Source organism: Tenrec ecaudatus, unplaced genomic scaffold (genome assembly GCF_050624435.1).
Source record: "Tenrec ecaudatus isolate mTenEca1 unplaced genomic scaffold, mTenEca1.hap1 Scaffold_398, whole genome shotgun sequence".
Lineage (NCBI taxonomy): Eukaryota > Metazoa > Chordata > Mammalia > Afrosoricida > Tenrecidae > Tenrec > Tenrec ecaudatus.
This window is the reverse complement of record NW_027459265.1, coordinates 161785-177509: the sequence shown is the minus strand read 5'-3', so window position 1 is coordinate 177509 and position 15725 is coordinate 161785. Positions and strand designations below refer to the sequence as shown.

Here is a 15725-nt window from a genome sequence, read left to right as displayed (position 1 = left end):
GTCACTATAAGTCAGAATCAACTCGATGAGAGTGGGTTTGGGGTCTGCATCCATGAACCCTGAGGTAGTTAGTTTACTGTGCCAACCTGGCTGACAAACACATGTGGGCTCCATTAAAGGACAGAAAGATAAATGGCTCAGTGAGCCTCGCCTTTCTAATTCTCAGGTCTCTTGTTTTCTGATGGTCAGATCAGGGTGCAGTTACCTTAGCCAGTTCCCTACTTCAGCTGGCCAGGCTCACTTCCTGCAAGACATTCTTGAGGAGAAGCCACATGGGCCTACCCCGATGCAGCCCTGGGTGCTGGAGCAGCTGTGTGGAGACCCCTGCCAGCGCTGAGATGTTTACACGTTCACTGATTCGACTTTCCTCCTGCAGTCGGCATCATAGTGTGTGTTTTGTGAGATGGAGGACTTTGTGGATTGGTGTCAGACATATGGGCTAATGTTGGATTTGTGGGCTTGGGCAGCACTGGGTTGGGAGGTTTTCTTGATGTTCACTTCCCCTTTATATAAAACTCTCTTATACATGCATTTCTGTGCATTTGTTTCTCTAAAGTACCCAGACTAACACAAACCCCAAAAGGTGATTTATATTTTATCAATTTAGTTTCATTATTTTCTAAATAAATCAGCAAATGGAGTTAATATAATCTTAAAATCAATACAAGGAGTACAACCTGACACATGTTTACAATGAAGTTCGATGAATCTTTCGGCTACCCTACCATTTATAAAGGAGCCCCGATGACATCGTGGAAGTTGGACTTGCTACTCCAGTAAACAGTTACAGCCTCAGAAACGTGAAGGGGGAAGTTCTGAACCTACAGGATGAGTTAGCATTGACTGGCCTATGTTATGAATCAGCATCAACTCTCTGGCAAAGAATTTTCCATTTTGGTTTTTTTGGGAACTGACTCAATAGCATCCAACAATCACCAACACTGGCCCATAGATTCAAATTTTGGTTCTCTTTCACATACTAACAATGTAATCTTATTTATCCATCTCCAAAATGTTCTTTATATATTTAAAATCCCTGTACTGCTTCAGTCATATGGTAATTTTAAAGATAAACATTAAGAGTGTTTCCCTATCATTATTACCAATACCATTGTTACTGTGAGAAGCAGACGTACAGTTTTACTGCACATAGAGCCCAAGAATGTTTTGTGATGGAGAATTTTATGAACCATTTATTAAAATTTATGAGACGAGCAGAAAAAAGAGGATCTTCACATATATTTTGAATATGTCTTTTCAATTCCTGAATAATTCTGAAATGTTGATAATTTAATATTTCTATACAATACAAATGGATTGATAATTCAGAGTTTATATTCCATATAGGGAATTTTCCTCAACTAATTCAATAATCAGTTTATGGATATGATAGCTTGCTTTATAAATAAGGTAATATTTATTTGGTGGGGAAATAAAAATGAAAACTATTTCTGAATTGGGTAATTTTCTGGGCCTGAGATTCTCTGTTCTGTATGCTCCTCGGGGCTGGAGTAGTTGTTGTACATTACTAAACCTTCAAATCAGAAAAAGAAATAATTTTTAATTTCACTGAGATGATAAAGTCTTCTGTGATCTGATAGCATGTGATCAGGGCAGGTATTTGATGAACTGCCCAGTTATATCACTAAATATTGAAATTAAAGTGTAAAAATGAGAGTATTTCATGAAACTACTCATCAAGTCAATAAGAATTTGTTACAGAATTCAAGTTACTTGAATTGTTATTTATTTCATAAATTAAAATAATACAGAATAAATTAGCAATTTGGTTCATATTCTAAAAAAGTTAGTGTTGCCTCCCTCAATGCATGAATACCTTCTTTTATTAAATTGGAACTCTATGATGCTCACTCTCCCGACACAACGGCTGGAGCCAAAGTGGGTGAACAAGTAAATGTGGTGAAGAAAGCTGATGGTGCCCGGCTATCAAAAGAGATAGTGACTGGGGTCTTAAAGGCTTGAAGATAAACAAGCAGCCATCTAGCTCAGAAACAACAAAGTCTTCATGGAAGAACACACCAGCCTGTGTGATCGAGTGGTCCCGAAGGGATCAGTTACCAGGCATCAAAGAACAAAAAATCATATCAATGACTGCACACCTCCATGATAGGATCGCTGAACACAAATGGGTGCATAAGCAAATGTGGTGAAGAAAGCTGATGGTGCCCGGTTATCAAAAGAGATAGTGTCTGGGGTCTTAAAGGCTTAAAGGTGAACAAGCGGCCAACTAGCTCAGAAGCAAAAAAGCCCACATGGAAGAAGCACACCGGCCAGTGCGATCACGAGGTGCCAAGGAACCAGGTATCATGCAAAAAAAAAAAGATATGTGTGTGTATGTATGTGTATATGTGTGTATATGTATATATGTATATGTATATATGTATATATATACCATATTAAATGAAGGGGGAAGTGCAGAGTGGAGACCCAAGGCCCAAGTGTCAGCCAATGGAGATCCCCTCATAGAGGGGTTTAGGAGAGGAGATGGGTTAATTAGGGTGCGAGGTAGTACCGATGAAGAACACAGCTTTCCCCCAGATCCTGGATGCTTCCTCCCCCCAACTACCATGATCCGAATTCTACCTGGCAGGGCTGGATAGGGCAGAGGTTGTACACGGGTACATATGAGGGTTGGAGGCACAGGGAATCCAGGGTGGATGATACCTTCAGGACCAAGGGTGTGAGGGGCGATGCTGGGAGAGTGTAGGGTGAGTGGGTTGGAAAGGGGGAACTGATTACAAGGATCCACATGTGACCTCCTCCCTGGGAGAGGGACAGCAGAGAAGGGGGGGAAGGGAGACTCCGGATAGGGCAAGATATGACAAAATAACGATGTATAAATTACCAAGGGCACATGAGGGAGGGGGGAAAGGGGAGGGAGGGAAAAAAAAAAGAGGACCTGAAGCAAGGGGCTTAAGTGGAGAGCAAATTCATTGAGAATGACTGGGGCAGGGAATGTATGGATGTGCTTTATACAATTGATGTATATATATGTATGGATTGTGATAAGAGTTGTATGAGTCCCTAATAAAATGTAAAAAAAGAAAAAAAAAGTTAGTGTTGCTTAGCTTATCCTTGTAAATTTTCAGACTGAATGATTTTAAGATTGAAACAGTGTTGAAATATGTTTAAGAAAATTAGTAGGCATTAACCAATACTATGAATTTCATTTTACTAATCAATATTAGAGTACCTTGATTAGCTTAGTATGTGTGTCTGAAAAATGACACAGATTTCTTGTGATGATGTGAGGAATACATGTGCCAGGACTTAAAAGGATTGCCAAATTTTATTTGATTTTAATGTCTTATCGGCTGTCAGAAAATTGAGTATAGAGTATAATATTCTCAGTGTCAAAGTAGAGATAGGATTATTGAAAGATGAGAATCTTGTCAGAGGTAATATCTCTCAGAAGCTTAAAAAATCTGGGCAGGATCCTGAAATGACACACTGAAATGAAGAGTCAGCAGGCTTGAGTCTGTGTGAAAAGATGGGGCATTGGTGTCTCAGTGGTAGAATCTTCAAACCAACAGACCCAGAGTTAGCTCCCAGCCCACGCACCGCAGTCCTGCCACCATCAGTCTGTCTGTGGAGGCTTACATGCTGCTATACTGCTTCTATAGAAATTGCAGATGAAGATGAACTAGGAAGAAAGACCTATAATACAACTTCTGGGGATCACAACAATACAATCCAACATCCATCGAAAGACTGATGCCTTGACCGGGGCCTCCAAGACCTGTGAGCTGACTTATTAGCAGTTAATGATAACAAGTATTACAGGAGAGGAAAACAGACTCCCCTGGGAGATTACACCATATCAGGGACAGTCTTGTTTACCATCACGTCTCAACGTTTCACTCTACAGCACATAGGAAGGGCTTCATCATAAAATCGGACAAAATAACAATAATTATGAAATGAAATAATCAGATAAATTATGAAAAACATTAGTTCCCGTGTCTATATCAGGACTGCATTTATTTGACTAAAAATAATATAGAGATTAAAAATACATGAAACAATATTGGACATGTATTTGGAGCAAAACAGAGGAAGAAGTTATAAAATCCTCAAAAAATAAGGGGAAATTAAATTACTTGTTTTAATTAAGAGGGTTGTAGGAAAACACTTAGCATATGGTGATTGTTCACAGTAATTTTTTGGGCCACTAGAATCAGAATGAGCTATGTAATTAGACAACCTGTTCATAATTATTACTATGATTGACAGTGTTTGGAGCATCTTCATGATTATTGTAAAAGACCTAAGATTATCGTAATTAATGAAAACTTGAGTGATGGATTGATGATAACATCTGCCATGCCAATATTGCACTGTAGCTTTAAGAGGATTGAGTAAGTCTGTGGGAATTCCAGGATTTGATTGCTTATAATCCAATGCAGTGAATGTTCAACCTTAGCATTTTCTCTGAGGTGCTTCAGGTCTTGGCTATTAGGAAGTATGGCACAGGGATCTTGAAAATTACAAAGGATACACAACAGCTGCAGGATGTGGTTGCTGAAGGGACCCACCATGTGACCCACGTTCTCTTGTTTGAGAGCGTGCTGCTGTTCATTGCTGTCAAGCCAGCAGCTCCTAAAGTCGTGAGCCAGGAGTCACTTAAGTCACTGATAAAGTTGCTCAGGACATTCTTATAGAAATAGAGTTGCTTTCTCAGTTCATACGTTGATTCAGACACATTAGCAAACTGATGGCTTTGCAGTAGATGAAAAGTGATCGACAGTTAAAAGAACCCCATACTTATTTCAGATAGTTACTATACAACAGAAAAACACAAACCCATTTCTTGTCCACAAGTCAAATTTGACTCCTGGTGCTCTTATAGGACGTAGATGAACTGCCCCATCCTATGTCCAAGGCCTTAAGTGACCCTGGGTGGCAGAGGGGATAATAGGTGATAGCATGGTTCCTTGAGTTCCGAAGGAGCTTATTACTGAGATCCTGGCATAGTGTAGTGTCATAAGAGAGCTTCCTGAAGTTTCTGTTCATGTACTATTTTCTCTGAAAACTTTTGTCTACAAATACAGAAGCAAACCTTGTGTTTATTGCATTGAACACATTAAAAATGATTGCTTCAAAATTTATTTTTAATGCCCAGTGTATATGTATTTGCTTATACAAGTTTGACTTCAATATAAATATTGTGTTTCTATAACCTATATATGAAAATAATGTATTTCATTTTCTCAGGTGTCTTATTTTAACTGAATTTTGAAATGTTAATTTTTATATACATTGTTATATAGAATCAGAAATTATTTTCAATAGCTATTTTTTAGTCTTACTTTATCTACAAGTATGTTTAAGTTATCTATAAAATATAAATTAGTTAGGTTCTTTTAATATCATAGCACACTTGGGATCCAAATAATTTCTAAATTTCAGAAATATGCATTTATATTATGTGTTTACTTATGGTAATTGAAAAGTTAACTAGATATCATGTCACTGTGAAGCATGAATGAAACCTAGTAGATTTTATTCTTCAATACATTTTCCTCTAGTTTGAATTCTTGATCATATTCTTCTACTTTCACCTTTGTCATGACATGAATAAATCATGAAGAATAAGAGTGGAAAGCTCAGCTGTGTGTGTGTACCTGTCTGTTTTATTTTAACCTTGTATAGTTCTGGGGTTCATGTTAGTAATGATACATGCGGCGAACTTTTGAACTGAGAAATCTTTTTAATCTTGTTCTTATGATAAGATAGATTTTCATAGAAATGAAACATAGATGGCATATTACATCTTATTTCTTTATGGTGTATTCACTTAGTGCCATCGAGTCATAGTGGGCCTATAGGACAGGGTGAAGCTGCTCCTGTGAGTTTCTGAGACTGAGTAGTCGGTACAGGAGTAGAAAGCCTCATCTTTTCTCCCAAATAGATGAATTAACTGATGTGAAATTAACAAGAGCATAAGTCCAGAAAAAACATTTTACCCTTAAATTTCTCTCTAATCGCTACATCATTATAGTTTCTTTATGCTAATAACCTTGCATGTGTCACATGATGTTAACTGATTGTACACCTGTCCACTGTTCTTTACCTACAGGGAGTTTCTTAGAGGCAAGAAAAAGATTGTAGTTATATTTGTTTCTGTAGCCTTTTAGTACTAATACAGCCCCTCTCGTACAGTAAACAGTCAGTAAACAATTAGGTTTAGATTACATTGTTGAATAATTTAATCCAATGTTTTTATTGATCAGAAACAATGGATTAGAAAAGTACCTATATTACGTAAGAGAACATTATGGGCTTTAAAAACATTCAGTGTTTCATAGTGATTAGATTTAATTTACATTTAGAAAATATATTTTGGAATAAGGTATTATTTCAAATATCTAAGAAGGAATACATTTCATTTATTTGGTTATTTTTATACATACATGAATATATATGTATATATATATGTCTATCTACGGGCAAGTCAAGAGAATCGATAGTAGGGTTTCAGTTTACATGAGTTTATTCCAAATAAAACACTTGTAAGCATGTCTCTGTGATGAGTGGGTGACTGCAGAAACATTATTGCAGTGATATACTCTTATTACTCATTAATCATCACTTATCTGTCAAATACTATTGATTGCCAAAGGACAAACAAATATTTCCTAGAAGAAGTATAGTGAGAATGCTTCTTAGAGGCAGGGGTGGTGAGACTTGATCTCAGATACTTTGGATGTGTTGTCAGGAGAGACCATTCTCTGGAAAAGGACATGAGAAAAGATGAAAGGCATCAACAAGACAGACTGACAGCGTATTCAAGCGCAAGAGCAGTGAGAAGGTGGCGCAGGAGCGGGCCATGCTGACTTCGCTTGTATGTAAGGTCCATAGGCGTTGGAACTGATTCGATGGCAGCCACAGTCTGTCGTTGGGGTACCGTCAAAAGGGAGGTCCAACCAAGCAGCGACTTCAGAGACGATCTGTTGGGCCCATTAAATTCAGTCACAAAGGTCAACTCAGAAGGTCATGGTGGTTGTTTGGGGGAGATTCTAAAGGAATGATCCTGATTGGTTTCTCACAAAGGAAACAGGGCGATTACAGGGATGCATTATGAAGACGTTTTTAAAATACTGAAAACTGCATTCACAATGCAAGACTGTGAATTCTGGTTCTTTAATTTTGGTTCTTCCAGACAACTCTTGCTTCCTCCAACGAAATGAAATTTATTTTCTCGATCAGTCTGGATAATAAGGTTGGGGGAAATACTGATTGGATTATGATTCAGCTGTAAGTAATTGCTAATAAAGTTAATCGTGATTACCATACCAATGGGTATAAAACAAGCCATCTCAGAAACCATTGGGGAGAATCACCACTAGGAAGAAAGAAAAGCCAGGAGAGGGGTGTGTCCTTTGGACCCTAAGGTCCCTGCACATGCACTTGATCCAAGAGACCGCCGTGACACCAGAGGAGTGGCAGAGGATCCGCAGCCAGACCAGGGGCTGGATGATGAGACAGACTAGTGGGCTTCCCATACTGCAGAGCAGGGAAGGTTGAATGTTTGGGGGCAGGATGCTGGCTTATGAAGTGGGGTTCTTCTGTGCACCTAATTTAGGGAGCTTGGCTTGTTGACCCGTGGCGCTAGAGCTGAGTCACTTCTGGGAGAGGCTTAGAGTGGGTGACAGATTCTTCGGGCATTTATTGGCAGCCTAAAAGAGCTTTGTATCATTGCCAGAGCAGGGCCGGGGTCCACCAAGAGGCTGAGGGCCAGAGAGGGGCTGAGTATGGGCACTGCAGAGAGGAAACGGTCCTGAATGAACCCAGTATCCTGAGCATTTCTCACATGAATTTAACTTCGTAAAGCCCCTAATAAACCTCATAATTGTGAATTTAGTTTTATGTGGCAATTTCAGTTAGCTTGAAAGTCAGCAGGAAAGCCGAGTCCTGTGGGAGAGAGAGCAATGAATGTAGAGAGTGCTGTGGGGACAGCCAGGACAGGGGTACTAGTTCTCCTGGGGTAGCAAAGTGTGCTCTATTTTATTGGGAATTTTGTTTGGCAACTTTCCCACATCCACCTTACCACCCTGATCTTGCCACTTCAGGCTTCTTTTTATTAAGGAGCCCCTTCAGAACAACAGAACTTCTGCTTTGAAGGTATAAATCGAAGAAGGATGAGTTATTTGGGTAAAGGTGAGATAGAAAGACTGCCACCAGCAGTGGATAGACTTAGGAGGTTTATTGAAAAGCAGTAGCTTCACATTTTAGTAATTTTGCTTATATGATTTTATAGTAATACTTTTTGACTTATCCTTACATCTCTATTTAATTCAGACATGAAGTATATTATTTTGTTTGATCTCCATTGGTTACCCCCAAATTGAATTAAATTTGAAAGAAACAATTGCTAACAATATTTTGTGATCACAAAGCTCCAGTCCATATTGTAAACCTTGTGTGGAGTTAAGAAATGTTGTTTGCCTCTTGTTTTCTTTTTATTCCTCACTCTTAATTCACAGTTAAGTCTCTACCCATGAATATGATAAAGTCACTCCTCTAGATTCCTAGACTTCCATGAGAAATGCTTGAAAACTTCTCTCTCTCTCTCTCTCTCTCTCTGTTCATCCCCAACCATTTATCCCATTTTGTTTCTGATTTTCATTACTCTGCCCACCCAGCCCTGTGTGCCGAAAATATCCCTTTCTCTTTCATTCTCTTAAAAAAGACAACTCAAACTATCACCCCAGGCACCTTCCTGGCCCTTCACCAGGCCAAAGAATATAAAACCACTGCTTTCTCTGTGTAGTCAAAATATATCTGGAACCCACTTTTATTTTGTATGTAGAAGAAATGGTTTTTCACTGTTTGTTTTCACCCTTTTTCCCTTCTATAACTATAGTCTTTGAAGGTAGGGCCCATGCTTTGCACCTCGATGCTCATGACCACCCACACCATCTGAAATGCAGCAGGAGTTCAATAAATAGTTGTAGAACAACACATGTTCTTCTTCTCTGTTCATAACCCCATATACTTACAGTTGAGAGACACTGAGGTCTGAAAAGGCTCAGCATCTTGCTCAAGACCATACAGTGAATGAGAGGTGTTTTTCTTTTAATCAGGGCTATTTTATCAAACTTTGAGCACTGTTAATGTATTTTATTTTAGGAATGCTAAAAGATCCTTTTATGGTTACATCCCTCCTTCTAGATAATTGAATCTTTTAAGCTACTCTGATGTAACCTACATCTGCTGTAGGCATTTCTTTCCTGATCTCTCCGTGCCTGTGCATACCGCACCGTGTCTTAAATTGGGTCACGTTTCACTCAGATCCTCCTAAACTTGGCTTCATGTATCTACCTTTTTTTGATAGTCGTTCAGATTTTTCTCTGCTCTTCCACTCTGACCCTACCCCTTGTCCCTCTCATGATACCCTTTACTTTCCCCCTACCCCCAAGACAGAGTCAAAACCACTGTCTGGTCTTACCCTTTATTAAAATGATTCCATCTCATAATCGATTTAAATGATACTGACCTCTTCCTATCAGTTCTCCTTATCTTCAACCTATCACTAGTGACAGATGCTGACTCATAGTGACCCTATGAGTCAGAATCAGTAGAACTGTCCCATGGGGTTTCCAAGGCCGTAAACCTTGATGGGAGCAGAAAGCCTGTGGTTAATGGTCCAGTGGCTAATCTGCACTGCCTGGGCTCTTTGTGACGGTTGTTAGACGGGGCCTATGCGGTTTAGCTTATCACGCTTTGACATGTTCGGGTGGAGCTCATGTTGAGATATCAAAGAATAGAATAAATGACTCAGGCATATTTAAGAATGTGATAATAATTCTAATTCTTTCCACATATAATGGTAAATGCTAACGAATGAAATGCTAATGTAAGAAATAAAAAATAGATTCTGACATTACATTGATTTTTCTATACAAACTACAATTTATTGGCAACATTTTGACCATTTCCCTTTGCTCCAGGACTCTGGCTTTCCCTGTAGTTGCCTGTTGTGCATCTCCTTTTGAGTCATGGTCCCTTTCATCAGAGGATATTATAGCTGACCTTGTAGCTTGCCCTCCAAACCAAACTTTCTCTCTGATTCCTGTTAATGACTTCATGGTTTTTAATTTGTTTTTATTATTCTTTCATTTTGTAAGCCATGTGAATCTCTGAGAATTCCGTCCCCATCATTTACAAGTGGACTAAGACATCAATGTCAACTTAATTATCATTAAAGATTATCTCTGAGCTCCACCCATCTTTCATTAACACCTGTTCTAATACTCCACCAAAAGCTCTCTCAGGTACTGTGGCCACTTCCTGTCTCCTGTCTACATACCTCCAACCTCCATGAATACTGCAGTTAAGTTAATTTTACAAAGACATAACTTTTACTGTACATTATTTCTGCTACTGTCTAAAAACCAAACTCTTTAAGTTGGTATTTGAGGATTCAAACAGTGTGGAGTTTGGTGGGTTTTTTTTATTAAATACTTCTACTGGGGGCTCTTACATCTCTTATCATAATCCATTGTATCAAGCACATTTGCATATGTTGCCATCATCATTTTCAAAGCATTTTCTTTCTACTTGAGCGTTTGATATCAGCTTCTCATTTCTCCCTCCCTCCATCCCTCCTGAACCCTTAATACATTATAGATTATTATTTTCATATCTTACATCATCCTCTGTCTCCCATCATCCACTTTTCTGTTGTTTGTCCCTGTGGGAGGCGGTTGTAAGTCAATCCTTGTGCTAGATTGTTTTCTCTGATTATAGTTTACCATTTTGAGCTGCTTCCCCTATCCATCTGAGCAACTCATCCTTCAACATGCATTTTCCTATAAAAGAATATGTATCAAAGAGATTACGGAAACTATTTAGATATGCAGATATTAAAAAACTTAATACAGTGCTTGTATTGTAATAATAGGAATCATTGCACCTATTAACATTAAGTCCCCTTTAAACATAACTCAGGTTCTTCAATTTGGCTTGTTTTGCTGATTCTGTGACCATGGTAGACTGGCCACCCCTTTGACATTAAACTATGAAATAAAATTAGCTTTTGACTAAACACCACAGATAGATTTTTTCCCCTACAAAACACAGACATCCATCCATCTTTTCTTGTACTAAAAAGTTACTTTCAGTGTGTCAGTGTGGGCTCCGGATGCCATGCCGGGTCATAGTATAGAAGCTCATTAAGTTTGACTTTGTTTTTAGTTCCCAACCCCTGGTAAACAACAGACAATGAATCAATACTTAGTGATTCCTTTGTTCTTGTTGTTGTTCTTCCTGTTGCTGCTGAGGAGGGTCACTGAAAATTAGGATGCTGTATATAATTTTAAATTTTGTAGTGACATAGGCATAAGTCTTTGTAGAATATTAGTATGTTTTCCCCTTGAGACTCTGAGGTTTTCTGAAATTGGACTTGCCTCTGGCTAGGATCTTTCTCGCTTTCTCCTCAGTTGAGGGTACTCCTTCTTCAGGATTCTGTGAGGGTTTTCCTGCCAGGATTTTTCCCTTGCTTTTCATCTCTTTATGCACATAAGCCTTTTTTCTCAATTACACAGTATCCTTTTTTCCAACCATGTAGATGAATTGTTTTGCTAATAACCTGACTGTACTATATTTACACATGGCTTATGGACATTCTACTTACCGAAAAGAAAATGTTTGTTTTTTTATTGGTATAAAAATATTCACTGTACATATATAACATAACAAAATTGATATATGACAAAATTTCCTACAATTTGATTGTTTTTATTTTTAAGATTACCATTTTTAATATCATTTAAATATTACAAATTTTTAAAAGGGGCTTACTACTTTTAATATTGATAATAATTTTTAATATTGATAAATGTGTATATTATGTATTGCTAAATATTAGGAACTTGAATTCAAATAAAGCATCATTTTACACTCGGTTTATATACTATAGTTTTAGATTATTTGTGTGAGGAATAGGTATTACAGGAGGTGACCACTATTTGAAGATGTATCTTTTTATCTTCAGAATGGAGATAGCTCACCTTCAGCTAGTACTTCTTAAAAATGTTCACTAGTCAAGTTGAAGTAAAATGATATATTTTATAATTTCCTCCATCAATTCTAAATCAAGTAACTTTTAATGCACATTTTGAAATTACATGAATGACAGGTATGAACATTTGCTTAGAAGTAAATCAATTGTAAAATTGTTTTGAATTGGTGCATGATTTTCCATTATTATATCAATCCAGGTCATTTGTCTAAAGCCTGAGTATGTCTTTTTTAGTAGACTCAAGATGAGATATGTATGTATTATTTTATTTATTATTAACCATTTAAACTATCATATCTATTTGCATTTTATTTAATTTGCCTTGAAGTAGGACGTTTATTTGAGAAAAAATATAGCCTATTTATGCCATATTCTCATATAATTCAGTCAAGTGTAAACTTCTTATATATGGCCTCCCGGGATCTGGAGCACTCCTCTGTAATTGAGAATGTGGTTTGGTTCAATTGTTTCAGCATTGCTCTCTTTGAGAGAATACAGCTGATTTCTGTAGAACTCTTAATGTAAAAGAGGAATAAATAAGCCCAATATATAGCCACTGAACTGTACAAAGTAAACAATTATGAACAAAATATTTTTTAAAGCATGAGAAAAAGGAATGTACACTTACATGTGCTAGTTAACTATTCTTTTCATGGTATATTTATTCTCCATTTCTATTTTATTTAACTCCAGGACTAGTCTTCTCTCAGCTTGAAATTACAACTTGCTCAGAAATAACATACTGTTTATCTGCTGGCTCAAACCTGGGACGCTCCAGGACTGAGCTCAGAATGATTTGAGCAATTTAACTCTGCAGCCTTTAATCTCCATAATGATACTCTTTAGCTCCTAACTGTCTGGGGGCTAGTTAGCCCTTGTTATCCCTTGCACCTTCTTTTTGATTTCACTCCTCCCCCCTTGGAGGCAGGAGGCCAGGAGGACTAAGAGCTGCCAGCATCCTTGGTGTGCTGGCGACAAAACCCAAGCCACTTCCTTAAAGGAGGATATATTAAAATCCAAAACAACAGAAAAGTACTTTTTACTGTGTTTTATTTCTACCATAATAAATTTACTTTTAATAGAGTAGAGACTGATATCTCAATGATACACAGAAGAGAAGTCTTGTAATTTTGACTTTTTATAATTTCATGGTAAATTATTATTCTTATGCATTGTTATCTGCTTTGTGTTTGTTATTTGGAATTCTCATATGCATCACATATGTTATATCTTTCATTACTTGTGTTCTCTTCACATTCTTAAGGGGGGAGAGAGAGAGAGAGAGAGAATGTGTGTGTGTGTGTGTGTGTGCGCGCGCTCACTCACAGGGGGCATGGAAAGGGGAGGGAGGATGACCTGTTCACATGGTATTAGAGATTAGTGATACTAAATAGTGAGACAGTACTGTAAGCCTGAAATCTAGTTAGTATTCTTATACTGAATGCACTTACAAAGGCACTGTGAAACCTGGATTGTCGTCTTTATGTTGTAGCACACCCCACGAAGCCTGTATCCTAGCCACTTTCATTATGTGTCCACTGTCCAAATTTTGCTTTCCCCACTGTTAAACAGAGTCAATTAAAAAAAAAAAATCTCTTTAGAGCCCAGAGTAGTTCATTGATTTTGTTTCATGCCGTGCTCAAAGCAGCCGCCTACATTTTCAAGTAACTTAGGAGGCATTTTATTTACTGGGTTTCACTTGAGTCTCACCATCTAAGACTAATGAGCTTCATCAATTAAGTGACACATATTCTGTAGCAGTTGTCACACACATTCTGTCATAACCCTGAATCACCTATGATATTGACTCATCTGTATTGCAGGAAAAGCAGAGGTTCCTGACAGATGTTCTGCATGAAGTGATGCTGCTTGATGGCTTGGCCAGTTCCCATCCGGTCTCACAGGAAGTGCTACAGGCAACTGATATTGACAGGGTGTTTGACTGGATCGCATACAAAAAGGTGGGAATAAATAAGACCCAAATGCCGCTTGGCTGTTTCACAATGCAGGGAAGTCAAATTGCTTCATCCTGCGTGGATTCTATGTATTGCCTCCTCCTAGCAGATAGAAATGGACTGTGAGCTGGAAAATATGAAGTTAGTAGGCTCATGCCACTTTAAGAGTTAGGGCTTTGTTTTATAAAGTAGAAGACCAGATATGATTATTTGCCAAACCATGCATAGAAATATTGGAAGTACTAATGAATAAATGTTTGGAGACACAATATGAGATTGCTGTACAAACGGTGTTATATAAACGTCAGATATTATTAACAATAAGAAAACAGACTAGTATAGTGACAATTATTTTTCAGTGGTAGCTCTTAAATATTTGTTTATTTTGGTTGGCTAATGTAGAAGGATATAGGCAATGACCTGCTATGTATATTTTATAAACAATATGGGAACATTTTGGGAATTAAGCCTTTTATTGGAAATAAGAGTAATAAACAAAAACTAGAGATGAGACTTAAGATGATATAGTGTGGGGGTTGAATGGTAGTTGTTCAATGGTTAAGTGCTCAGCCAGTAACCAAAAAGCCACTGGATGGATCTCACCAGCCCACTCTGAGGGAGACGGGCGTGGCTCCTTAAAGATACACAGCCTGAGGAAGAGAAGGGCAGTTCCCCTCTGTCCAAGGAGTCGGGATTGGTTCAATGGTAGTGGATAGGTTTCTTTGTTTGGGACAATAATTAGACTTAGAGCTAGGATCTCTTGCATGAACTTTTTTTCTGTAGTTAGCTGGGCCAGGATAATGATGTTTCTTTGTACCTCTCTCCCCCGGTTCTGTTTTTAACACTAGCATGTGTCTCATTATTTCTTACTTATATGGCAATGAATTTTGTTTTACTGGAGCTGAAATAATTGTTAAAGTAGGTTTAATGTCTCCAGTCATCAATTTTAGGATGTTATGAATTGTACCCATTAGGATTGGTTTGTACTTTATAGATTGAATATTGTTTCTGTTTTATTAAAATTACGAATACGGTTTTCTAGAAAACATATCCCTTTTTAATAAAAATGCTTTTACTTTTGCATTCTAGTAGTGACTGTCTCATTGCCAATGAGTTTATGTTGACGTATAATATATAAAAATATGAACTGTTTTAATAGAAACCCCCATGTACAATTACCCATCAGTGCAATGATTAAAAAGTGTGTTTTGGTGTTTTATTAAAATAGGCGACATTAAGTTCTGTGTCATTAGAAGTCTTTGCGTGAAGACCTATCTGTGCACAACAGAACAGAGCACCAAAGTCGTTATGTTTGAGTCCACTGTTGCAGCCATTTTGTCAGTCCATCCTGTTAAGTGTCTTATTCATTTACAATGACCGTGTCTTTTACCTCCCATGATGTCTTCTTCTGAAGACTGGACGCTCCTGACTCAGTCTCACCAGGCGAGCTTCGAAGAAGCATTTTGGCTGTATCTTCTAAAAGACTTTTGCTTGTGATGGCATCATTCTTTCAGTATCCTTTTCCAACCCTCTAATTGTAAACGCATAAATCCTCTCTGATCTTCCTTTATTATGAACTAACTGAAGACACCATGGCATGGGTCTGCATGTCTGATTCCTCAAAGTGACGCATTTGCTCTTTCACTCTTTAAAGAAACTTATACAATAGATGTGCCCACTGCAGTATGTGACTGTCATTTGATTTCTTGGCTGCTGCCTTTATG

The 15725-nt window shown here is 37.8% G+C and overlaps 1 protein-coding gene across 1 annotated transcript in view; it reads left to right on the top strand.

The window, feature by feature from the left end:
- Window positions 1–15725, top strand: part of LOC142436553 (thyrotropin-releasing hormone-degrading ectoenzyme-like) — a 184874-nt gene that overhangs the window by 15805 nt on the left and 153344 nt on the right. Inside the window, exon 4 of the mRNA XM_075540127.1 lies at window positions 13870–14007. Coding sequence (XP_075396242.1) covers window positions 13870–14007 — 138 coding nt within the window. The remainder of the gene's footprint in view (window positions 1–13869; window positions 14008–15725) is intronic.